Source organism: Erinaceus europaeus, chromosome 2 (genome assembly GCF_950295315.1).
Source record: "Erinaceus europaeus chromosome 2, mEriEur2.1, whole genome shotgun sequence".
Taxonomy (NCBI): domain Eukaryota; kingdom Metazoa; phylum Chordata; class Mammalia; order Eulipotyphla; family Erinaceidae; genus Erinaceus; species Erinaceus europaeus.
In genome coordinates, this window is record NC_080163.1 from 38,524,536 (window position 1) to 38,551,428 (window position 26,893).

The following is a 26,893-nucleotide window of genomic DNA, read 5'->3' on the forward strand; positions in this document are numbered from 1 at the left end:
TCTATTTTACATCTATTCCAAGGTACCCATGACTTTACTAATTTTTGTCTGAGCCTGAAAGCTAACATGCAGGTGGGTTAGAGATATTGTCTGGGAGATTTTGTCAGAGTTGGAAATAGGACTAGAATCAGGGCAGAGAATGGATCCCAAATATGGGAAAAGTATGTAAGTATCATTTTATGGTGTCTTTTTTTTTTTTTTTAAAGGTCTTTCTACTTGGTTGCTGTTTTGGGTCACTGCAAACTATTGTGCACTTTTGCTTTAAGGTGTATATTTTACCCTAACTTATGGGTACATGTGCACATGTGTTCTGCCTCATGGGCCCTGATCTATATCTTGGTTCTATGGCTTTATTAGGAGGTGCACCACCAAATATGGAATTGAGGAGTCAATTGAACTATGAACTAGGAACAGTTGAATTATGAACTAGGAACAGTCTCATCAGAGTGCTGGAGCTGAAGGGTTGACATTCTATGCCTAGTGTCTCTGGACACAATCCAAAGTGAAACATGCTGACGTGGCACTGGTTGCCACTGATTTGGTTGAACTCAGCAGATGTAGTATCAAATGGTATGGATTGAGTGAAGCATGCAAAAGTCATGCTCTGGAATTTCCAGGACTGAGAGAACTATGGGTTTTATAGAGCATGGTTCCTGCTGTCGCGAAGTTTAAGAAGGCAATAGGTAGTTAGTATTATAACCAAGCTATTAGGGAATTTGGTTTACTTTGAAAATCTCATGGTTAGGATTTGCTGTGTCATATAAGACCTTACCATGATTTATTTTAATGCTATTTACATATAGCTGTATTTTACATAGTGACACAAACAGTTGCTTCTGGTCTCCCTGGACCAAACATCTTTATGGGGTGCAGAAGGTGGGAGGTCTGGCATCTGTAATTGTTTCTCCACTAGACATGAGTGTTGGTTGACCAGTTGATCCATACTCCCAGCCTGTTTCTATCTTTCCCTAATGCTGTAGGGCTCTAGGGAGGTGGGGTTCTAGGACATATTGGTGAGGTTGGCTGCCCAGGGAAGTCAGATTGACATCATGGTAGCATCTGTAACTTGGTCATTGAAAAGCATTGAGATATAAAGCAGAACAGGGGAGTCGGGCTGTAGCGCAGCGGGTTAAGTGCAGGTGGCGCAAAGCACAAGGACTGGTTCGAGCCCCCGGCTCCCCACCTGCAGGCGAGTCGCTTCACAAGCGGTGAAGCAGGTCTGCAGGTGTCTATCTTTCTCTCCCCTTCTCTGTCTTCCCCCTCCTCTCTTCACTTCTCTCTGTCCTCTCCAACAATGACAACAACAATAATAACTACAACAATAAAACAACAAGGGCAACAAAAGGGAATAAATAAATAAATATTAAAAAAAGATATAAAGCAGAACAGATTGATAATCAGGAACCTAGAGGTAAGACTATAGCAGATGAGATTTGGGGTCTTCATGTTGGAAGATGCTTGGAAGTCTATTTTATATATATTCTGATTAGCCCATGACTTTACTAATTTTTGCCTGGGCCAGATAGCTAACGTGCAGGTGGGCTAAAAGTATTGTCTGGGAGGATGGTGTCAGAGTTGGAAATAAAACCAGAAAGATGGATCTGGGCAGAGAGTAGCTCCTAAATATGGGGGAAGTATAGAAATATGGTTAACTGTGAACCCCAACAATCTGACCCAGGGCCCATGTCTATTCATATTTAGCACAGGAGCCTGTTTAATCTTTGCATCCCTGTCAGTCTGAGCTCATAATCCGTGGTCATAGCCAGGAATATTCTAAGCTGCACTCACTGCAGGAACCGTTTTCCTTGAGTGACATATGTTGACCCAGCCTCCCTCTGGAGAGTAAGGCAGTTTTTACCACTGTAATTCTGCATTGAGGGCAAGGTCCTGTAGAGGCCCAGAAGAGGGTTTATGATATTGTTCTTGTTGGAGATTACCAATGATGGTGTAGAGAGGGATCTGTTACAGGTCTAGGCCATAATATCTCTGTGGGAATCTCAGGACTCCCTGACTAGGGTCCTGAATGATGGATGGCCTGCTAGAAAAGGGCCATCATTAGAGTGTGCTGGTATCTTGTCCTTATCCAATTTTTGTATTCCTTATTTTATCTGACATGGTTGGACTTAAAGTGACTGAGGGAAGTGAAGTAGGAAGTAGGTGAGGAGGGTATCTAGTTCTAAGTAGAGAATATTTAATTAAGTACTTTATGGCCCTTTTTTGGTTTTTCTATATCTCTCTTGCTGCACTTGTTGAGTCACTGTGGAGTATTGCACACTTTTACTTTAAGTTATATATTTTCCCCTAACTTATGCATACATGTGCACATGTGCCCTGTCTCATGGGCCGTGGTCTATATCTAGGTTCTGTAACTTTGATAGGAGGTGTACCACCTGAAATGGAACTTAGAAGTTTTATGAGCCAGGAAAGGTCTCTAGGAAATCTTTCACCCTGGAGCTGGAGGGTTGACATCCCAGCCTCGTGTCTCTGGACATAGTCTGAAATGAAACATGTTGAGGTAGCCCTAGGTGCATTGATTTGGTTGAGATTAGCTGATGTAGTATCAAAAGGTATGGGTCAAAAGAAGCATGAAGGAAAACGAGCAAAGCCCCAGATTTATGCCATTTAATGCTATTTACAAATAACTGTATCTTACATACTGACAAGACCAGTTGCTTCCAGTCTGAGATTGTAGGTGATTTAATATTTCAGAAAAAGTTATTATTAGAAATGCGTTAACAACCTAAGCCCAGAGTTTAAATTCACTCAGTTAACTAATTTGAAACCTTAAGTGCTTAGATTAAAGGAATATATACTCAGAACTGAAGTCTATGTATTAAAAGGCTTGAGATACTAAATATATTTTTCCCTTTCATATTGATTAAATAGTGATTTATAAGACTAGAAGTTAATAGAAGTATATATTAACACTATTTCCACCACTGAAAGTCTGTGTTGCAACCCCCACCCCTCTATAGTGGAGCTGAAAATCTACCCTTCTCCCCCCAATTTTTTTTTTACTTTGGTGCAATACTCCAAACTCAGGACCCTGGTTAGGATGTATGCCACCCAAAATGAAACTTAGGAGTCTAATGAGCTAGGAAAGGTCTCGCAGGACTTATTGCTGGGGCTCAGTGCCTACACTATGATCCACTGCTCCTGGTGGAAATTGAGAGGGTGGGGAGGAGAGAGAGAGAGAGAGAGAGAGGGATAGAGAGACATCTGCAGCATTGCTTCACTGCTCATAAAGCTTCCCCCTGCAGGTGGGACAGGGAGCTTAAATCTTTAATTCCCCCCAGTAAAGAAAAAAAGGTAAGTAATTAAAATGCAAAGAAAAAAGCAAAAGAGGTGGGTTACCCTTTGACTTCTTATCCCAGGAATCCTATCATACTTATCTATGAGAAGGTATGATGTGAATAGGCCCTACATGAGTATATCACTTATGATTTTCTGATGATTTTTGTTTACTGAGTCGAGTTCCATTGCCACATTAAATTTCTTCATCATTAGCTTCAGAAACCACATTCAGCTGTAATTGGTTGTACTAACGTAGTATACTAAGAATACAAGACTCCTCATTGCTTCTTATAACTGTCTTCCTTGACCTCTCCAAGCATTGTGAAAGTTATTTTTATTTATTTATTTATTTATTTATTTATTTATTTAAGAAAGGAGACATTAACAAAATCATAGGATGGGTGGGTACAACTCCACACAGTTCCCACCACCCAATCTCCATATCCCGTCCCTTCCCCAATAGCTTTCCCATTCTCTATCCCTCTGGGAGCATGGACCCAGGGTCATTGTAGGTTGCAGAAGGTGGAAGGTCTGGCTTCTGTAATTGCTTCCCCGCTGAACATGGGTATTGACTGATTGGTCCATACTCCCAGTCTGCTTCTCTCTTTCCCTAGTAGGGTGGGAAAGTAGAGCTCCAGGACACATTGGTGGGGTCTTCAGTCCAGGGAAGCCTGGCTGGCATCCTGATGGCATCTGGAACCTGGTGACTGAAAAGAGAGTTAACATACAAAGCCAAACAAATTGTTGAAGAATCATGGATCCAAAGGTTGGAATAGTGGAGAGGAAGTGTTGGGTGGGGGCACTCACTGCAAACTCTAGTGTACTACTGCTTTCAGGTATATATTTTGCCCTAGTTTATGGATATGTGTGAACATATACTCTATATCCTGGAACCTGGTGTATATCTAGGCTTTGGGACTTTGTTAGGAAGTGAATCACCTGGGATGGAATTAGAGAATACTATGAAAGGAAAGGTCTCACCCAAGTGATGAAGCTGAAGGGTTGTCATTCCACACCTGAAGTCTCTGGACACAGTCTGAGCTGAAGTATGCTGGGGTGGCACTCATTGCGTTTATTAGGTTGCGATCAGCAGATGCAATCTTATTTGATAAGAATTGGGAGAAGCATATGGGAAAGTGGGTCCTACCCTAGGGTCCCAGGACTGTGAGAAGTTTAGGCTCTATAGTGGAAATGTGAGGTTTTGTTCATATCCTCTGCCCATTTTTGAATGGGGTCATTTGCCTTTTTTGTTGTTTAGTTTGCTGAGCTCTTTGTATATTTTTGTGATTAGTCTCTTGTCTGATGTATGGCATGTGAAGATCTTCTCTCATTCTGTGAGGGGTCTCTTTGTGTGATAGTTTCTTTGGGGTTATTTACATTCTTAACTCCTTCTCCATTTAAGAACATGTTTGGATTTCTTGTTTAAGTACATGTTTTGGCACTTAAACAGAGAAGACAAAGAGGAGGTAGAGTACTATGCTCAACTACTTGAGTGAACATAGGATTTCTGAGGCATTCATTTTTATTTGTATATTCATGTAGTTTTTCTTAAATTTTCTTTTTTATTAGTGATTTAATGTTTATTTACAAAATTTTAAGATAATATGGGTATAATTCCATACAGTTGCTTCCTTTTTGTATTCATGTAATTTATACTTGAGAGGGTCTTCTATATGCTTTCATGGGGTTAGTCATGCTGATGTAATGGAGGAGGTAGAAACAGATGAAGAACTGACTCCTGATCTCTTGTATTGTGTTCCAGAAGGCCACTGTGGGGATATTTGACAGGAGCTAGAAGGTGCTAGGTACATATGACCAAAAGGAAGCAACAGGATATACAGGAAGGGCTGATCCCTGGGGAAGACAATGTCCAGAAGAATGTTCATTCTACAGTGTTGTAAGATTTTCTTTTTTTGCATCAATATTAAAATGAGACAAAATTGAATGAAACTAACTTGAATGTTTCAATTGGTGGGATGCTTACCACTTGCCTAACAGCTTAGGTTTCTAGGAGTTTGACCTCCTTGGAAGTAGTAATAGGTATAGGAGTGAACAAGGAAAGAAGGTGAAATTAAAGTTTGATTCTTGGAGAAAATAATCAGTGATTCCTTTTTATATTGTTACTATTTCTTTTTAAAATTTATTTATAAAATAAAAAATAGAAATTATCAACAAAACCATAGGATAAGAGGAGTAAAATTACACACATTTCCCACCACCAGAGTTCCATATCCCATCACCTCCACTGGAAGCTTACTATTGTTTATCTCTCTGGGAGTATGGACCCAGGATCGTGGGGTGCAGAAGATGGAAGGTCTGGCTTCTGTAATTGCTTCTCCTCTGAACATGGGTGTTGGCAGGCCCATCCATACTACCAGCCTGCTTCTATCTTTCCCTAGCCAGGCAGGGCTCTGAAGAGGTGGGGTTCCAGGGTCCATTGGTGAGGGCATTTGCCCATGGGAGTCTTGCTTTATATCTTAATGCTTTTTCAGACACCAAGTTGCAGATGTTACCATGATGCCAACCTGACTTCCATGAGAGATAAACAATAGTAAGCTTCTAGTGGAGGTGATGGGATATGGAACTCTGGTGGTGGGAAATGTGTGTAATTTAACTCCTCTTATCCTATGGTTTTGTTGGTATTTTCTATTTTTTATTTTGTAATTAAATTTTAAAAAGAAATAGTAACAATATAAAAAGGAATCACTGATTATTTCCATTTTGGAAAAAGTTAGTAGGTCTATTTTAGGTATATTCCAAGGGTCCCATGACTTTACTAATTTTTGCCTGAGCATAACAACTAAAGCTTTGTTATTGTTAATTTTAAATGGAGAAATTATGTATATAAGATGTTATCTTCTGGATCTGCATGATAGTTGCCTCCAGGAGTGTTTTCCTACCAGGAGTGGTGTAATGCAATAGTTTTAGAATAGCAAATATTTTTAATGTCCAGAAAAATGTTCATTCTACAGTGTTGTAAGATTTTCTTTTTTCTCATCAATATTAAAATGAGACAAAATTGAATGAAACTAACTTGAATGTTCCAATTGGTTCCAATTACCATTTGCCTAACAACTTAGATTTCTAGGAGTTTGACCTCTTTAGTCATTCAAGATTTAATAAAGTACAGGGCTACCCACATTTTTTTTTCTTGCCACCCAGTTATTACTGAGGCTTGGTGGCAGCACTATGAATTCACAACCCCCGGCAGCCATTCCCCTTTCCCCTTTTTTCTTAATACATTTATTTATTTATTTATAAATAAAATGGAGACACTGACAAGAACATAGGATAAGAGGGGTACAATTCCCACTATCAGAGCTACATATCCCATTCCCTTCCCTGATAGCTTTCCTATTTTTTAACCCTCTGGAAGTATGGGCCCAGAGTTATTATGGGGTGCACAAGGTGGCAGGTCTGGCTTCTGTATTTGCTTCCCCGCTGAACGTGGGCATTGACAGGTTGATCCATACTCCCAGCCTGTCTTTCTCTTTCCCTAGTGGGGCAGGGCTCTGGGGAAGCAGAGCTCCAGGACATATTGGTGGGGTCGTCTGCCCAGGGAAGTCTGGTTGGCATTATGCTAGCATCTGGAACCTGGTGGCTGAAAACAGTTAACATATAAAGACATACAAATTGTTGACTAATCATGGACCTAAAGGCTGGAATATTGCAGATGAATATTTGGGATCTTCATTTTGGAAATAGCTGATCCCACTCTCTGAAGGGAGGCTGGGTCAACATACTCTGCCACTAGAGGAGGATAGGTCCTGCAGTGAGCACAGCCTAGAATGTTCCTAGCTATGACCACAGAATATGAGCTCAGACCTACAGGAATGCAGAGGTTACACAGGCTCCTGTGCTGACTATGAGCCTCAGCTCAAATTCATGGGGTTTACAGTTAACTATTTATATGCTTTTTCTATATTTGGGAGCTACTCTCTTCCCTGATTCAGCTATCTAGTCCTATTTCCAACTCTGACATCTCCCCAGACAATACCTTTAACCCACCTGCATGTTAGCTTTAAGGCTCAGGCAAAAATTAGTAAAGTCATGGGCACCTTGGAATAGACATAAATAGACTTACTAGCTTTCTCCAAAATGGAGATTCTCAAAACTCATCTGCTATATTCTTGCCTTTAGATTTCTAACTATTAAACAAGTTGTTCTGCTTTATATCTTAATGCTTTTTCAGACACCAAGTTGCAGATACTACTGTTGGTATGCTTTTAAAAACCCCTTCTGTTTCATTAGTTTAATCCCCCTTGCTTAACACTATTATATTTACATAACACTGTATTCTATTTACATAACCTCTGTTAACAAGCACCACCTTCCCTCCAGGGAATTGGTGGTTCAGTGGTAGAATTCTTGCCTGCTCCGCCCCCTCTCCTTGTCATACCCTGATTTTCACCAGTCACTTTTCTCTCCACCCTCTCTGCGTCGCATCCTGTTCCCACCTTACTGGGCTAGTATATTTATAAGGACAAGATTGTTTGTAGTTTTAGTTTAGCTTAGCTTGGTATAGATTGCGCTGCGTCCTGCATGAATAAAGAGATACTGTGTACAACCCAGCCATGAGTCCCGGGTCGTGTGTTACCCGCCTGTGAAGCCAGCCCGGCGAAAACAACATAATGGCACCCAACGTGGGGCTGACATAAGCCCTGAAACAGGGACCGGCTCCGATGTGGGACCTAACCCGCCCATCGCCCAGATAAGTAAACTTGGCTACCCATCTGCCATGGGTTGCCTTTCTACTTATGAAGAGGTTTGCCAAAGCCTCTACTATTTCATCATGAGACAGTTATTCTGTCTCTGGAACATTTTGCTCTGGACCACACTTTGTTTCCCTGACTGGGAACTTTGGTTTCTTGTGAACCTAATCATAGAGCTTGGGAGATGCACTGAGATTTCTCCTTGGACTTTCTGGATTCCCTCTCCCATGTTTCCTGAGGAAAAGGACTACATTTTGCTCCGGGCCACAATTTGGTTCTTTATGACCGTGATCATAGACCTTGGGATATGCATGGGGATTTCCACTGGGACTTTCTGGACTTCTTCTCGCATGTTTCCCATGGAGAAGGACTACTCTAATTTGAGAAGCGTTCTCCAGTACCCTGGCAGTCCCCAAGAATGGAGACACGTGGTTAGTTCACCCTAAATGGAATTTCGAGGAGCTTTTTGGACTAGGACGCCCTCCGGGGAATCTTGATGCTACATGCTGTCAAGTCTTCACATGAAAAAGCATCTACTCAAATGGAATTCCCGGAAATCCATTTGGACCCCTGTTCTCTGACATCACCCACAAGATGGAATGACTACAACACACCCCCGGAAACCAATGATGTGATCTGGCACGACCTGAAGAAACAGATTCACAGACTCCAAAGATCACTCTCTACAGAAAAGCAGAATTCTGGTGGCCGACATTCCCCATCGAGACAGACATGCAGCATTTCATCCCTTGGCATTTTCTTCTGTGGTCAGCTACTTTGAACTGACACCTCCATCGGACTTACTGGTACACGCTGCTGTGTTTCTCAAAGACTAACTAGACTAACTTCAGCCAATTGCCTTGAGACTTTATAGATCATGTTCCCTCGCCTGCAGGCTCTGCCCCCCCAGAGTCAAAAAACTCCCCTTCCTTACTAGGTTATGCCCACAGAGGCAGGAAACGCCCTTTGAGGCAAGAGATGCCCCCAGAGGCATGAAGCGCTCCCAGAGGCAAGAAATGCCCTTTCGCCTGCTAGGCCTTGCCCTTGGAGGCAGGAAACATTCCCCTTGGCATCACACTGGTTATTGCTGCTCGCCTATTTTGTTTTCCATGTCTTATGCCAGTTCTTTTGAAAACGCCTGTACGATATAGGTTTCTGTTCACCCCACAATCCTGATACTATGGTCATTAGTTAAAAGGAAAGGGGGAATTGTTGGTATGCTTTTAAAAACCCCTTCTGTTTCATTAGTTTAATCCCCCTTGCTTAACACTATTATATTTACATAACACTGTATTCTATTTACATAACCTCTGTTAACAAGCACCACCTTCCCTCCAGGGCATTGGTGGTTCAGTGGTAGAATTCTTGCCTGCTCCCCCCCTCTCCTTGTCATACCCTGATTTTCACCAGTCACTTTTCTCTCCACTCTCTCTGCGTCGCATCCTGTTCCCACCTTACTGGGCTAGTATATTTATAAGGACAAGATTGTTTGTAGTTTTAGTTTAGCTTAGCTTGGTATAGATTGCGCTGCGTCCTGCATGAATAAAGAGATACTGTGTACAACCCAGCCATGAGTCCTGGGTCGTCTGTGACCCGCCTGTGAAGCCAGCCCGGCGAAAGCAACATACTACCATCATGCCAACCTAACTTCCTCGGGCAGACAACCAAAGTGTCCTGGAACGCCACCTCTCCAGAGCCCTCCCCCACTATGGAAAGATAGAAACAGGCTAGAGTATGGATTGACCTGTCAATGTCCATGTCCAGTCAAGAAACAGTTATAGAAGCCAGACCTCCCACCTTCTGTACCCCATAATGACCCTGGGATAAAGAATAGGAAAGTTTCCAATGGAGGGGATGGGATACAGAACGCTGGTGGTGGGAATTGTATCCCTTTTACCCCACAATCTTGTGGATCATTATTAAATAGAAAAAAAAATAAAGCAAAGAGAAAGAGAGAGAGAGAGAGAAAGAGAAGAGGGTGGGGATATAGCATAATGGTTATGCAAAGAGACTTTCATGCCTGAGGCTCTCAAGTCCCAGGTTCAATCCCCCACACCACCATAAGCCAGAGCTGAGCAGTGCTCTGGTTAAAAAAAAAAAAGAAATTGAGAAGTGAGGGGGAGATAGAGCAGGAGAGAGACATCTGCAGACCCACTTCACAAGTAGTGAAGCATCCCCCCCTTGCAGGTGGGTAGTGAGGGCTCAAACCTGGCTCCTTGTGCATGACAACATGTGGGCTTAACCCATTGCATCACCACTCACCACCCACCCCCTTACTGTTTCTGTTTGCCTTTGTAAGACAAAGGGGCTAGGAGAAGGAAAGTGAGGAGAATATATTTAATCTCAAGAAATGAATACATACTGGTGTATTGCACTAAAGTAAAGGACTCTAGGGGTGGGGATGCTTTCAGGTGCTCTTGCATGATAGAGGAGGACCTGTGTTGGGGCTGAGAGTATTTTGCAGAAAACTAAGAATTTTTTTTACATATGTATCAAATTATTTACTTTCTTCTTCTAGCGTTTGCCCTTCTTCCGTAGCCAGTCAACAGCGTCAGGTTGAGCCTGATGTAAAGTTTCGAGACCTCCTTTGAATCTGGAGAGGTGCCAGTCGTTGACTGTGTGGGTCATAGTCTGTCTGTAGCCGCAGGGGCAGTTCGGGTCGTCTCTGGCTCCCCAGCGATGGAACATAGCGGCGCACCGGCCATGGCCTGTTCGATAGCGATTGAGGAGGGCCCACTCATAACGTGCTAGGTCAAAGCCAGGTTGACGCTTGCAGGGGTCTGTGATGAGGTGTTTGTTCTTTACCTCAGCTGACTGCCAACTCTGTTTCCAAGAGTCTGGAACAGAGAAGTTCAGTGTAGGTGTAGGGGACCAGATTGGATGACGAGACGTCAAGCGTTGGACAGGGTGGGCGAAGATATCCGCGTATATTGGCAGGTCCGGTCGAGCGTAGACGTGGGAAATGAACTTAGATGATGCCGCATCCCGACGAATATCTGGTGGGGTGATGTTGCTAAGAACTGGCAGCCTTGGAACCGGGGTGGAATGGATGGTTCCAGAAATTATCCTCATGGAAGAATATAATTTTATTTATCCTCATGGAGGAATATAAAATTATTTGCTATAAACCATTCATCCCTACAATTAAAAAAAAATGAAGACATCAAAAATCCCCATTGTAGCTCACTTGAATAGTGTGCTACTTTGCTATGTGTGTGACCCAGGTTCAAGCCTGATCCCCACTGCATAGAAGGAAGCTTCAGTGCTGTGGTCTCTTTCACTGACTTTCTGCCATTTTATCTTTAAAAAAAATCCTATTGCTCTTCTACTTAAACATATGTAACACACAGGTGCATACCTGACTCTATTTCATTGGTTCATATGACTAATTTAGTGCCTCAGCCAGCCAGTGCTAGACATGAATAGCCTTTACTACTGATTGTTTTGTACTCATTTCGTATCTGTTGAAACATTTCTTTGTCCTTCAAAGTCTTTCCAGTGCCATGCTTTGGATGTGTTTACTTGTCCTTAGAACCCCAAATAATTTTGTTTTTTCTTCTATTTTTTCTCCCATTTTATTGGGGAGTTAAGTTTACAGCATAGTTGTTGACACCTGGGTAAACTCTGATGGGTGTCTGCAAAACATTCTCACTCCCCAACTTAGGACCCTCAACAGCACCCCTAGATCCCTCTCTTCCATCTCCTTCCTTGAGTTTTTTGCTTTGGTGCAGTACACCACCCCCAGTCCAAGTTTTACTTTGTGTTTTCTTTTCCTGTTCCAGTCTCTCAAGTTCCACCTATGGGTGATATCATCCAGTATTTGTCCCTGTCTTCCAGACTCTTCCCACCCAATGCTATTCCTTTAAGTTCTATCCAAGGTAAGGTAAAGACTGGGATTTTAGTCTAAGTACATCAGGTAAAGAAAAGAATATAAAAGCTGGATAAGGGCAATAGACTGGCTCACTTAATAATGGCTCTTTTTTGGTCAATACCAGACCACCCCATTATCTGGGTCCTAGTTAAGGAGTCCTTGGTTTTCCACACAAATATGATGGGCTTACGCCTCTGAAAGATCCCTCTCTTCACCATCATTAGTCACTTCCATCAGGAACATCAGCATAAGCCCTCTTGTGGACCCATTACAGGACCTTGCCCTCACTTTAAAGTAGCAATGGTAGGAACTGCCCCACTTTACAAAGGGAGGCTGGGTCATCCTACCCTGCCACTCGAGACTGGTCCTGAAATGAGTGCAGCCTAGAATGTTCCCAGTTGTCACCATGAACTGATGCGAGCTCAGACCAATAGGGACTCAAAGATTACACAGGTCCCTATGCTAAATATAAATATATATGGGCCCTGGGTCAGGTGAATTGAGATAAACAGCTAATTTTATTTATAGATTTTCTTCAAGATTGGTAGCTACTCTCTGCTCTAACCCAACTTTCCAGCACTATTCTCAACTTTGATACCATCTTTTCAGACAATATTTTTGTCCAACTCCATGTTAGGTATCAAACTCAAGCAAAACCTACAATAGTTATAGACCTCTAGGAACATAGCTAAAATAGACTTCCTCACCCTAAGATCCCTATTGTTGTCTGCTCTATTCCCACTTTTTTTGTTTTTAGTTTTTTTTTAAAGTATTTTATTTATTTTATTTTTGAGAGAGATGCAGAGAAAGACACAGAGAGAAACACCAGAGCACTGCTCAGCTCTGGCTTATGGTGGTGCGAGGGATTGAATCTGGGACTTTGGAGCCTCAGGCATGGCAGTCTCTTTGCATAACCATTATACTATCTATCCCCACCCTCCCACTTTTTTTTTGGTTTTGTTTCTGTTCATTAATCATTTTGTTCTGCTTTATATCTTCCTATCTTACAGGCACCAAGTTTCAGATGCTGTCAGGATTCCATTCTGATCCTGACTTCCCTGGGCAAGACAACCTCATCAGTGTGTTCTGGAGTCTCACCTCTCCAGAGCATGACTCCACTAGATAAAGATAGAAACAGGCTAGGGGTATGGATTGACCTGCCAATGCTCATGTCCAGTAGAAAAGCAATAACAGAAGCCAGAACTCCCACCTTCTGCAACCCATAAAGAATTTTAGTCCATACTTTCAATGGGGGAGGAAGAGTAGGGAGAAGATGACCAGAAGGCTCTGAATTCTAACTCCATCGAGAAGAGGAAAAATAGGGATATTTAGGAATAGTAATAGGTGTAGGTATGACTTTGAGAGGAACAGAAGATGGAACCATAGGAAAAAAGGGACAAATATAGGCAGATTATTATAGAAATAATAATGAACCCAATATTTGAAGCCTTAGGAGAACTGCTGTAGTTTTCAATGGAGGGGATGGGAATACAGAACTCTGATGGAGGGAATGGTGCAGAGTTATACCCCTGTTATCTTGTCATTTTGTAAATCAATATTAAATCACTAATAAAAAAGATTGAGATTTTAGAGTTTCCCGTCTGATAACCAGGTCTTTAATCTATTTTGGTCTGATATTGGTGTGGTGGCCAAGTTTTACTTTTCTACATATGGCTGTATAGTTTTTCCTGCAGCTTTATTGAGGAAATATTTTGGCCTCTCTGCCATATATTAGGTGGCTTTATATGTGTGGGATCATATCTGGACTCTTAATTCTGTTCCATTGATCCAGGTGTTCATTTTTATTCCAGTACCATACTGTTTTAATCACTATTGCTTTATAGTCTAAATTGAAGTTAGAGAACATGATACCTTCACTTACTTCCTTTTGTTCTCTATAGTGCTTTGGCAGTTCATGGTTCTTATGTAGTTCCACACAAATTCTTGGATAAGTTGTTCAGTCCTTGAAGTTGAGTTGCCATGAGCACTATGTCTAACTTAACTATGACAGTCTTTTTTAATTTGGCACTTGTTCATCAATGTTGGTTGTATTTATCTGTCCATTTTACCCTCCCTTTCCTATGTATTTGTTTTCTCTTGTTGTTATTCTGTTTCTGGTTCTACTCTACCACTGGCCACCTCATTTAGAAGGGTAATTCCTTTGCTTCTTTTCATGTAGGAGTCTTTTCAGTAATTCTTGCAAGCAGGATTGGTGGTGGTGAATTTCTTCAGTTTTTATATGTTTGAGAAGATTTTTTTACTTCTTATGTTGGAAAGATAATTTGGCAGGATCAAGTATTCATATTTGGCTTTTCTTATCTTAATACTTTGAATATATCATTCCAATCACTGTTTCCTCTAGGGTTTATGATGAGAAATCTGATGAAAATGTAATTGTTCTACCTTTGTATGTAAGATTCTTTCTTACCCTAGCAGCAGTAGTCTGCAATATTTTTTCCTTGTCTTTGCTTTTGGATAGTTTTACTATGATGTATGTATGGCCTTTCTGGATTCAGGAGCTTGAGTGTTCATCCAGCTTCCTGGATGTCTATTTTTTTAAAAAAAGAATTTATTTATTTATTCATGAGAAAGATAGGAGGAGAGAAAGAACCAGACATCACTCTAGCACATATGCTCCTGGGATTGAAGTCAGGACCTCATGGTTGAGAATCCAATGCTTTATCCACTGCACCACCTCCCGGACCACTGGTCGTCTATGTTTTGAATATTGCATAAGTGTGGAAAAATTTCTGTTATCATTTCTTTGACTGTTCTCTGCTACTCTTACCTCTGCTTTATCAGGTACCCCAGTAACTCTCAGACTGATTTTTTTGATGGAATATATTACACAGAGAATGTCTTCATTTTTCATAGATTATTTTTCTCTCCAACATCTTTTAAATCTTCTATCCCTAATGTTTTCTCCTCAAATTAATTCATTATACTTGCTAGGACTTGTGCATATAAGCCTTAATTCCATCCAAAGTGTCTTTCACATTATGTAACTCTTTTGTTTTCTTTCTGTGTTTTAAAACTCTTTGGTAAAATAATCTCTGAGTTCTTCACTTTGTATGATTAGACTCTTGAATTTTCTAAATTCTTTGACATTTTTCCAGGTCTTTGTGTATTTCATTATTTGTATTTCTTCTGTGTTTTGGTTAAGCATGGCTTCTGTTTTTCAGCCAGCAGGCAATGCTATTTATGTCATTGGTGGAAAGAGATTTTTCATATATTCCTGGGAACTTTTTGTCTGTGGCAACAAAATAAGGTCTTACTGCCTTGTGTTAGTCTGTAATCTGGCAAATTGAAGCTCACTGTTACAGTTTGGGCAGACCACCTAGCTTTAGTTTTTGACCAGGTTTTCACCAGATAAATTCTCTGCCTTCTTGGGACTGACCCTGTGTTCTACTGGGTAGCTACCAGGATTGTGCTGGCTGTCAGTTGGCTTGAGTTCTTTTGTCTTGAGAGTTTCTCCCTACTGCTTTCCATGCATGTCTGCATCCACCTGTGACTCAGTGAGTTTCTTCAGATGTTTCAGTTTTAATGTGGTAGGGTTCCAGGTGATATTTTTAATTAATTAATTAATTAATTAATTAATTTATTTTCTTGCCTCCAGGGTTATTGCTTGGGTTTGGGGCCTGCACCATTAATCCACTACTCCTGGAGGCTATTATTTTCCCCTTTTGTTGCCTTTTTTTTAAAAAAATTGTTGTTGTGGTTATTATTGTTGTTATTGATGTTGTTGTTGGTGGATAGGACAGAGAGAAATGGAGAGAAGAGGGGAAGACTGAGAGGGGGAGAGAAAGATAGATACCTGCAGACCTGCTTCACCACTTGTGTAGCAACTCGCCTGCAGGTGGAGAGCCAGGGCTCGAACCAGGATCCTTACCTGGTCCTTCCGCTTTGCACATGTGCACTTAGCCCACTGCGCCACTGCCTGACTCCTAGGGTTCCAGATATTTTATCCAATGATCATGGGAGCAATCTCTTAGCAGCTGCTACTCCATGACCACATCTCTAGAAGCTGCTTTTCTCTTTTAAGTGACCTTTATTCTTTTTTTTTTTTTGTCTTTTAAAATTTATTTTAAATTTATTTTTATATGACAGAATTATGTGTTGACAGGGGTTTGAGTCCACACTATTCCCACCACCATAGTTCTGAATCTTCACTTTCCCTACTGCAATCCACCACAGTTCCCCGAAGATTGTAGACATGGGCCAGCCATCTTCTCTACAACTATCTGTCCACATTTATACATAGTTGCTCCTTCTTTTTCTCATTCAATCTTCTCTTCCCCTCTAAGCCACTCCTGACATCATAGCTACTTTCATATGTCCCTCTCCTTTTCCTTCTCTCTCTGGGTGCTGATGGAGCTGGAATTCAGAGCCCTCTTCTCTTCATCCTATCACTTCTCTCCCACTGGGACTATGGATCAAGGTTGTTTATGGGCAGCAGAAGGTAGGAGTTCTGGCTTCTGTAGCTGCTTCTCCGCTGAGCATGGCAATTGACAGGTCGATCCATACATACCATACATACCCCCAGCCTGTTTCTATCTTTCTCTAGTGAACCCGTGCTCTGGAGATGCGAGGGTCCAGGACACATTGGTGAAGTTGTCTGCCCAGAGAAGTTGGGATGGAGTCATGGTAGCATCTGTAACTTGGCATCTGGAAGTTGGCATGACCTAAATTGAGACAAAATGGTTAATGAACAAGAACCAAAAGGTAGGATTAGAGCAGATGAGATTAGGGATTTTTGGGTAGAAGAAAGCTAGGAAAACCATTTTAGGTCTGTTCCTGGGGGCATACAACTATGGTAGTTTTGCTTAAGTTTGGTAGCTAGCCTAAGATTGGATAAGAATATTGTCTGAAGGGAGTTGGGCGGTAGTGCAGCAGGTTAAGCGCATGTGGCGCAAAGTGTAAGGATCAGTAAAAGGATCCTGGTTTGAGCTCCCAGCTCCCCACTTGCAGAGGAGTCGCTTCACAGGCCATGAAGCAGGTCTGCAGGTGTCTTTCTCTCTCTCCCCCTCTCCATCTCCCCCTCCTCTCTCCATTTCTCTCTGTCCTAATCCAACAACAACGACAACAATAACTACAACAACAATAAAACAAAACAAGGGCAACAAAAAGGGAAAAATAAGTATAAGTAAATATTAAAAAAAAGAATATTGTCTGAAATGATGGACCTAGACCTCTAACAGATCCCTCTCACTACTGTCTAGTGATCTCCATCAGGAACAACATAATGGACTCCTCTGTGGGCCCCTTCAGATCTGGCCCTCAATGTGAATCAACAATGGTAGGGAATGTTCCATTCTCCAAAGGAGGTTGGACATCATACTCTAACTACTACCTGAGGAAGATGGGTCTTGAACTTAGTGCAGTCTGCTATGTTCCTAGCTGTGACCACATAATGTGAGCTCAGACCTACAGGGATGCAGAGGTTACATAGGCTCCTGTCCAGGATATGGGCCCCAGATAAATCAATGGGGTTTACAGTTAACAATATTTATGTAGTTTCTTCATATTTGGGAGATACTCTTTTCCCTGATCCAGCTTTCTAGTTCTTTTTTCCAACTGTGACACTACCTAGACAATAACCAGGGTCCACCTGCATATTAGATGTCAGACTTAGGCAAAAACTAGTTGGGACATGGGCCCCTTGGAATATACCTAAAATAGACCTACTAGCTTATTCCAAAACGGAGGCCCCAAATCTTCATCTGCAATATTCTTGTCTTTATGTTCATGATTAGTTAACAATTTGTTCTGCTTTATATCTTAACTTTCTTTCAGCCACCAGGTTCCATATGTTACCATGATGCCAACCTGACTTCCCTGGGCAGAGGGCCCTACCATGTGTCCTGGATCCCCACCTCCCCACATCTCTGCCCCACTAGGGAAATAGAGAGGCAGGGTGGGAGTATGGAATGACTTGCCAACACCCATATTCAATGGAGAAGCAATTATAGAAGCCAGACCTTCCACCTTCTGCACCCCATAATGGCCCTGGGTCCATAGTCCCAGAATATATAAAGAATATATAAAGAATAGGAAGCTATTGAGGGAGGGGACTGGATACGGAGTTTTGGTTGTGGGAATTGTGTGGAACTGTACCCCTCTTATCCTATGGTCTTGTCAATATTTCCATTTTATAAATAAAAATTTTTAAAAGAGAACATAATGCCCAAGCAAAATGAGGCAGCTAAGGGCCAGGTACCACTTTGCTCCCTACAGCCCCCACCCAGGGACTTCAAGTCAGCTGATGTCCTCCTGCACTTGACCCAGTCGGCAAAAATTGGCTTTCAGGGGCCACTCCCACTTGCCCTTTCTTGCTCTTCTCTCCTCTACCCCACAGGCCCCTTCATCCTCAGCTCAGGGGTGGGATATAGTAGCCCCCACTACACAGACAAGCAAACACACACACACACACACACACACACACACACACACACACGTGGCCTGTGGCCACATGCTGGAGAGCACCCCCTCTCCCCAGACTGGGCTGCTGCATGGCCAACATGAAACAGCAGCTCAGGGGAGAAAGGCAGAGGTGGGCCCCACTCTGGTGATGCCCTCAGCTGCCCCCAACTTCTCCTCCTAGAGACCCTCTGGGAAGCCCTAGGGGACTGCAGACACAGCTGTCCCAAGGGAATCACTCCTTTCCCCTTTGGCTCCTTGGGGTGGGAGTGGGGGGAAGTTCTACTTCCACTCAGGCTCCCAACCAAGAAATAAATGTCAGACCTCCCATTTCCCCTGACTTTTCCTCCCTGAGCAGTGTCCCATCAGCAAGTATGGACTATCTAGTTCCCAAGTCTATGTTCTTCACTTTTTTTTTTTCTGATTTTTTTTTTATTGGGGAATTAATGTTTTACATTCAACAGTAAGTACAATAATTTGTACATGTATAACATTCCCCAGTTTCCCATATAACAATACAACCCCCACTAGGTCCTCTGAATCCTTCTTGGACCTGTATTCTCCCCACCCACCCACCCCAGAGTCTTTTACTTTAGTGTGATACACCAATTCTATTTAAGGTTCTACTTGTGTTTTCTTTCTGATCTTGTTTTTCAACTTCTGCCTGAGAGTGAGAGAATCCCATATTCATCCTTCTGTTTCTGACTTATTTCACTCAACATGATTTTTTCAAGGTCCATCCAGGATCGGCTGAAAACGGTGAAGTCACCATTTTTTTCAATGGAATATTGAGTAGTATTCCATTGTGTATATATACCACAACTTGCTCAGCCACTCATCTGTTGTTGGACAATGTTCTTCACTTCTTACCAGGAGAACCAGCACAGGTCCTGCCTTCTAGACCCTTCTCCCTCATAGCAGCCAGGGTGCCCATCTTAAAGTGCAACTTTGCCCAGGCCAAGCCCACAGGCCACTCCCTCCATGCAGGCTGTGCAGATAGAGCCCCTGCCCCAACCCAGGCTCTCAACTGTCCCAGTCCATGAAGGTCCTTCCTCCTTCCCTGACACACATTGCATGCTCCAGCCAGGCCTTTGCAAGGTGCTGCTCCCCCTGCCTTGAGGCTCTTCCCAGCCCCACTGCCTGGCTCTGCATCTCCATCCTTCAGGACTTTGTGCAGGAAGCCTGCCTGGGCTGCCCTAGCCAGACAATGGTGCACATAGTCCCATTCACTCATCACTCATCTCCCACATCATCCTTGGGTGATAGAGTATGCTATCCAACCTCCCAAAGATGATGGGTCCTAAAATTGGTGTAGCTTGGAATGTTCCTAGCTGTGACCACATAATGTGAGCTCAGAACTACAGGGATGCAGAGGTTATGTAGGCTCCTGTGCTGAATATGGGCCCCAGATCAAACCAGTGCAGTTTACAATTAACAATATTTATGTACTTTTCCCATATTTGGGAGCTACTCTCTTCCCTGATCCAACTTTCTAGCCCTTTTTCCAACTATGACAACATCCCCCCCCCCCACCCCCAGGCAATAGCTTAGGTCACATGCATATTAGATGTCAGGTGCAGGCAAAAACTAGTTGGGTCCTGAGCCCCTTGGAATATACCTAAAATATACCTAAAATGACCTTTAGTTTCATGACTAGTCAACAATTTGCTCAGCTGTCTATCTTAACCCTTTTTTAGCCACCAGGTTCAAGATGCTACCATGATGCTAACTGGACTTCCCAGGGCAGACAACCCCACCATGTGTCCTGGAGCCCCACCTTCCCAAATCCCTGCCACATTAGGGAAAGAGACAGGCAGGCTGGGAGTATGGATTGACCTGCCAATGCCCATGTTTAGTGGGGAAGCAAATACAGAAGCCAGACCATCAACCTTCTGCACCCCATAATGATCTTGGGTCCATACTCCCAGAGGGTTAAAGAATAGGAAAGCTATCAGGGGAGGGAATGGGATATAAAGTTCCAGTGGTGGGAATTGTGTGGAATTATACCCCTCTTATCCTAAGTTCTTGTCAGTGTTTCCATTTTATAAATAAAAACTTAAAAAAAAAAGACATTTGAATTAGGGCAGGAAGTAGCTCCCATTCTCACATATTCTTAAATATTGTTGTGCCTTTGTCTATTAAGTGGGTGCATTCATGGAGAAAAAAATACTTTTGCCTTTATTGTTGGTGTCACCTGAAGCTTCAGAATTGGTGGGTTCTTATTTTACTAAACTAAGATACAGAGTCTCCTTGGGAAGAGAGGGTTTGTGGATAGACCAGCTGGGAAGTTGCTCTCTCTAGTGGCCTGAGGACTGGTAACATTACCAGAATGTACTAGAATGCCCAAAAATGACCTCATAAAAAAGAATTCCTTTCTTAGATCCTTGTTATAACCTCTTGAAATTGGATGCTTGTTGGTATGCTTTAAAACCCCCTTCTGTTTCAATTGGTTTAATCCCCACTGCATTCTATTTACATAACACTGTATTCTATTTACATAACCTCTGTTAACAAGCACCACCTTCCCTCCAGGGCATTGGTGGTTTAGTGGTAGAATGCTCACCTGCTCCGCCCCCTCTCCTTGTCATATCCTGATTTTCACCAGTCACTTTTCTCTCCACCCTCTCTGCGTCGCATCCTGTTCCCACCCTACTGGGCTAGTATATTCATAAGGACAAGATTGTTTGTAGTAGTTAGTTTAGCTTAGCTCGGCTTAGATTGTGTTGTGTCCTGCATGAATAAAGAGATACTGCGTACAGCTCAACCATGAGTCCCCGAGTCTCTGTTCACCGCTGCGAAGCTAGCCCGGCCTGCTGGAGCTCCCAAACGTAAACAACAGATGTTAAGGAAATATCTGATTTTCTGTTGGATGAAAAAAGTAGGGAGTGAAAACAGGAAATTTAGAAAATGTCTATACATGTGGATCGCCCAAAACTCACAAGAAGTATTGATAACCAGAAGATACCCTCAAGAAGCAGTGCAAGTTCAATTATAAGTAATGTTTTCACTAGGATATTTGGGAACTTTTAGTAAATACTATATTTCTGTTGCTTGTTAAGGTGTGCAAATAGAAAATGTAAATGAAATTTCAATAATACAATTACAGTGTTTTTATAAAATATAAAATATTAATGATAAAACATTTGCAAAATAGTCTATGTGTGTATGCTTTCTATTCTTCACTACTTTTTTTGTAATTGAGTTTATTGAAGGATTCAATTCAAATAAGACTCAATTGAGAATTGGGAATAATAGTGTATATGCGATACAAAATGGGAATAGTAGTGTATGTGAGATATAGAGGTTCTTTGGTTCTGTTTTTTGCTTCTCTTGTGAACTCAGATCTATTTATGTGCATATTTAAAAATATTAATTTTATTTGATAGGATAGAAATTGAAAGGGAGATAAGAGAGGGGGAGGAGAGACACTTGCAGCACTGCTTTGCCACTCTTGAAGCTTCCTCCCTGCAGGTGGGGACTGGGGGCATAACCTGGATCCTTGAGCATAGTAATGTGTGCACTCAACGTGGGTGTGACTGGCCCTAAGACTTATTGATTTTTATTTTTGTGAGAGCAAGGTTAATGCTTTCACTAATACAAGGCTAGTACTGGGGATCAAATACTTGCAAGTCCTATTGTCTGCCACTAAACTATTTCTCTAGTCTTTATAGAGCAAAATCTAAAACAAGTTTATGGGCATTGTCTTAGAGAAATTGGTCAGTAACTTTTAATACTGCTATAGTATTGTTGTGGCAAAAATTAAGAAAAAAGTAGAGTTTATAATTTAAAAAATTTAATTTAAATTTCTTTAATGAAATAGATACAGAGAGAAAGATCATAGCAGGACTCAGCTCTGCCTATGCTCATGCTGGGGATTGAACGTTGGACCTTAGAGCCTTAGGCCTGAACATTTTTTTTTTTCCTCCAGGGTTATTGCTGGGCTCGGTGCCTGCACCATGAATCCACCACTCCTGGAGGCCATTTTTTCCCCCTCTTGTTGCCCTTGTTGTTGTAGCCTTGTTGTGGTTATTATTATTACCATTGTTGATGATGTTTGTTGTTGGATAGGACAGAGAGAAATGGAGAGAGGAAGGGAAGACAGAGGGGGAGAGAAAGACACCTGCAGACCTGCTTCACCACCTGTGAAGCGACTCCCCTGCAGGTGGGGAGCCGGGGGCTCGAACTGGGATCCTTATGCCGGTCCTTGTGCTTTGCGCCATGTGCGCTTAACCCACTGCCACCGCCCGACCCCCACGCCTGAAAATCTTTTTACATAACCATTGTTCTTTCTCCCCAGCCCAAATTTACTATTTTTTTTGTCAGAATTCTTTTCTTCAATGTATTTTATAGATTTTTACTCTTATGAGAATGTATTAGTTTACTACATATATAATATAATGGGAGGAAAAGTATTCTTTGAGAAATGACAGGACACATATATATGACAAAGAATCACCTATAATTTCACTATCATTAGGTAGAAACCATCAACATTTTGGCATAGTTTGGTGACTCTTTAATTTTATTTTTAATGATTTAATATTGATTTACAAAATTATAAGATACGGCCAGGCTATGGTGCATCTGGTTAAGTGCACACATTATAGTGAGCAAGGACCGGGGTTCAAGCCCTTGGTCCCCATCTGTAGGGGGAAAGCTTCATGAGTGGTGAAGTAGGGCTGCAGGTGTGTATCTCTCTGCCTCATTCCCTCTTTGTCTAGTTTTGATTCCTCTGTCTAGTCTGAATGACAGTCTAGCAGGATACAGTATTCTTGGTTGAAAGCCTTTCTCATTGAGCACTCGATAGATATCTTGCCATTCTCTTCTGGCCTGTATGTAGTGTTTTGCGTGGAGAAATCTGTTGCTAATCTTAAGGGTTTTCCTTTGTAGGTGACTCTTTGTTTTTCTCTTGCAACCTTCAGGATCCTTTCCTTATCTTTGTTTCTTTTCATTCTAAATAGGATGTGTCTTGATGTATTTAAGTCGGGGTTAATTCTGTTTGGGACCCTCTGGGCTTCTTGAACCTGTATGTCTTTGATGTTGTCCAGACTAGAGAAGTTGTCAGCTATTATGTCCTGAAGAATGCTTTCTCCCCCTCCCTATCTTTCTTCCTCTGGTAAGCCAATAATGCATATATTATTTCTTTTGAAGTGATCCCATAGGTCTCTGTTGTTGTTTTCAGATTCTCTTAATCTCTTTTTGAGATCTCTTACTTCTTTTCAGTTGTCTCTAATTCATCCTCGATCTTGCTAATTCTGTCTTGAGCCTCATTTATTCTATTCTCTCTCCCCTCTACTGTTTTCTGGAGTTCATCTATTTTCTTACTCTGTTCTGATACTGTTTTAGGTTGTTCAGCTAGTTGTGTTCTTAGCTCAACTATTTCAGCTTTCAGCTTTCTAATAACCTTGAGATAATTAGTGTTTACTTCCAGGGTCTCATTTGTTGCTTCTGCATTTCTGATGACAATTCTTTCAAACTCTTTACTCACTCCTGTGAGTATTTCTTTAGTGTTTGGATGTTGACCTCATTATTTTGTGCTTCAGCCTTTGAGGGGCTTTTAGCTGGACTCTTGTCCTGGTTCATTTCTCCAATATTTCTTATTGTTGGTTTAACCATTTTATATAGTATATTATGAGGTTCCTCTCTCAGTACTTTTCAAATTACTGATCACTCTTGCCTAGATTGACTTGTGTCTATGTAATTAATTAAAGGTTTCACAGATGTGGAAATTGACAGTTGTTTCAATAGTATTTTAATCCCTGAGTTGGATCTTAGTGGCTAAAAGCCTCTTTTGTTCTTTTTCTTCTCTGTAGGCTATGGAAGCCTGAGGGCCTTTAAACTATAAGTCAGCTTCTAAGCTTACTCACTGACTCCTGACCATTAGATAAAGCAGGGTGGGGCAGAGATAACCCAGTGGTTATCCAAAGAGACTCTTACAGCCCCACCAGTAGGCCACTGAGGTATAGATCTTCTCCTAAGTTTCCTTGTTAGTTCTCTGTCCCCTGGTGTCAGCACAGGGCCTCCCTGCTGCTGCTCCAGATTCTGAGGGCAGTAGCAATGGAGACTCACAGTTGAATCTTGTGAGTCTCAGGGGATTTCTCTCCTCCCTTCAGCCAACTTTTTGTTGGTTAAACAGACTGGAGGTGGTGTCTCAACTGGTAAACTGCTGGACTGTTACCAGCCACTTAATCTCTCCCTAGGCTCCTCTCTGTCCACGCACCACACGTTTTTGCACTCATTGGCTACTTGATGGGTTCCTGAAGTTGTTCTAGTCCTGTCTTGTTGCAGTCCTAGGTGGTCTCCTTTGGTATTCCTAGTTGACCTGGGAGAGGAGAGGAGAGAAACACAGCTGCCGCTGCTCCGTAGGCCTGACTCCGGAAGTCCATCTCCCTCTTTTTAATTTTTATTTTTTTAACCATTTTTTTCACCTCCAAGGTTATTGGGGCTCTGTGCCTGCACTATGATTCCACTGCTCCTGGAGGCTATTTTTCACTTTTGTTGCTCTTGTTGTTCGTCATTGTCATTATTATTATTATTGGAGAGAAATCAAGAGAAGAGGGGGAGATAGGGAAGGGAGACAAAGACAGATACCCGCAGACCTACTTCAGCCCTTACTATGCAACCCTCCTGCAGGTGGGGAGCCGAGGACTCGAACTGTCATCTTTAGGCAGGTCCTTGCATTTCGCACCATGTGTGCTTAACCCACTGCACTACTGCCAGGCCCCCTCATATTTTTTCATACTTATGTTGACCCCTCTTATTGGGTTAAGGGTCTCTTCAGATATCCATTTTAATTCTCTTGTTGCTGAATTTTGTGAGTTCATTATATGTATTTTTATTATTTTTAATTTATTATTTATTATTGTCTGATGTGTAACATGTAACTAACTTCTTCCATTCAGTAAGCTGTCATTTTAGTATAGTGATGGCTCCTTTTGTTATGCAGAAGCTTTTCAATTTTACATAATGTTAATGTTTTTTGCTTAATTATTTAGTTATTTACTCATTCATTTATTCATCACTGGTACTTCTCTATTACAGGACAACATTTTTAGAGAGACAAAGACATAAAGATGCTGGGGAATTATGCAGATGCAGTCACATCTGCCAAGCTGTCTCCGCAGGCTTTGCCACTTCCTGCGATATTCTCGCAGTGCCTTTTTCAACCAATCCTATCCTGACATGTCACTCCTGGTTGTTGCCCTATAAAGCCCTTATTCTTCCACCCCTCGCCCCTCTTGCCCGTTTTTCACATTGGTGATTAGAAGCAAGGGAGGGTAGTCTGGGAAGCAGCCATTTTTGCTACCTCCTCGTGGCCCAAACCACTGCACTCTCACCCAACTCTGAGGTGCCCGTGCCAATAAAGATTTGTGTTCCCTCTTCGCTCCAAATCTCCTCTCTCTCTTCTCCATGGCGCAGCCCGACACCTGGCGCCCAACGTAAGATAGTGGTAAAGATCCTATAATACCAAATCTTGCTTTAGTATGGTGGGAGCTTGGCTCAAACGTGGGTTATGTATATGACAAATCATGATCATTTTCTAAATGAACTATCTTATGAGTGTTTTTTTTTCTTTGTTTTTTTATGATGTTGGACTAGAGTCTCTGAAGACATCTGAAGCCAATATTATAGTATTCTGATATTTTCTTCTATGTATACATTTTATGGATTCCAGCCTAATTTTTTTGATCCATTTTTTTTTGGGGGGATGAATCCATTTGTTTATTTTTGTGACCAGGGTTATTTCTGGTGTCTGTGTCTGAATAGCTACACTCCTTCACTATATTGGGGGGGGTGATAATCATTTACAATACAGTTGTTTCCAAATGGGTACAATTTCTCATCTGTCCATAGTAGGTGACTATAGAACACACTCATCCCCAACTGAAGTCTTTCTGAACTGTCATGCAACAGAATCCCATCCCCTCCTTCCCCCACCTACCTGTTCCTTGTTTTGGTGCAATATACCACACAGTGTAACAGTCGACACACAATGTAAGTCACACTCTTTGTTTTCCTTTTCTGTCTTTATTGCCTTTTTGATCCATTTTTGACTTGATTTTTGTGCATAGCGCCATGCACAGGTGATCCTGTTTCATTCTTTTGCATGTAGCTACTCCAGTTTTCCCAATACCATTTGTTGGTGGCACAGTCTACTTAATCAGTCCTTTTTCTTTGACATTTAAATTGTTTCTGGGCCTGGGGAGGTGACTCACTGGGTAGAACCTCTGTTTTCCATGTTGAGGGTGTAGGGTTGGGATCTAGCTTCATGTGAGAGTACCATGGACAGAGCCAAATGAACCCCATGCTTGGTGGAATGGTGCTTTCATGTCTCTCCCTGTTGTTTTCGATGGGTTATGTTGTTTTCAATGGGCTGGCTTCACGGGCAGGTAACAGACGACCAGGGACTCATAGTTGAGCTGTAGGCAGTATCTCTTTATTCATGCAGGACGCAGCACAATCTAAGACGAGCTAAGCTAAACTCAAGGTAAAGTACTCTAAAACTCACAATGCTGTCTTTATATATACTTCCCAAGTAGGGTGGAAACAGGATGTGACATAGAGAGGGTGGAGAGAAAAGTGACTGGTGAAAATCAGA

At 41.9% G+C, this 26,893-nt stretch overlaps 1 protein-coding gene across 1 annotated transcript in view; it reads left to right on the forward strand.

Moving 5' to 3' along the window:
- The window catches only part of LOC103110762 (cation channel sperm-associated protein 3-like), a 69,893-nt gene that overhangs the window by 9,125 nt on the left and 33,875 nt on the right, over positions 1 to 26,893 (forward strand). The window contains exons 3-4 of the mRNA XM_060186360.1: positions 11,789 to 11,884; positions 12,888 to 12,939. Coding sequence (XP_060042343.1) covers positions 11,789 to 11,884; positions 12,888 to 12,939 — 148 coding nt within the window. The remainder of the gene's footprint in view (positions 1 to 11,788; positions 11,885 to 12,887; positions 12,940 to 26,893) is intronic.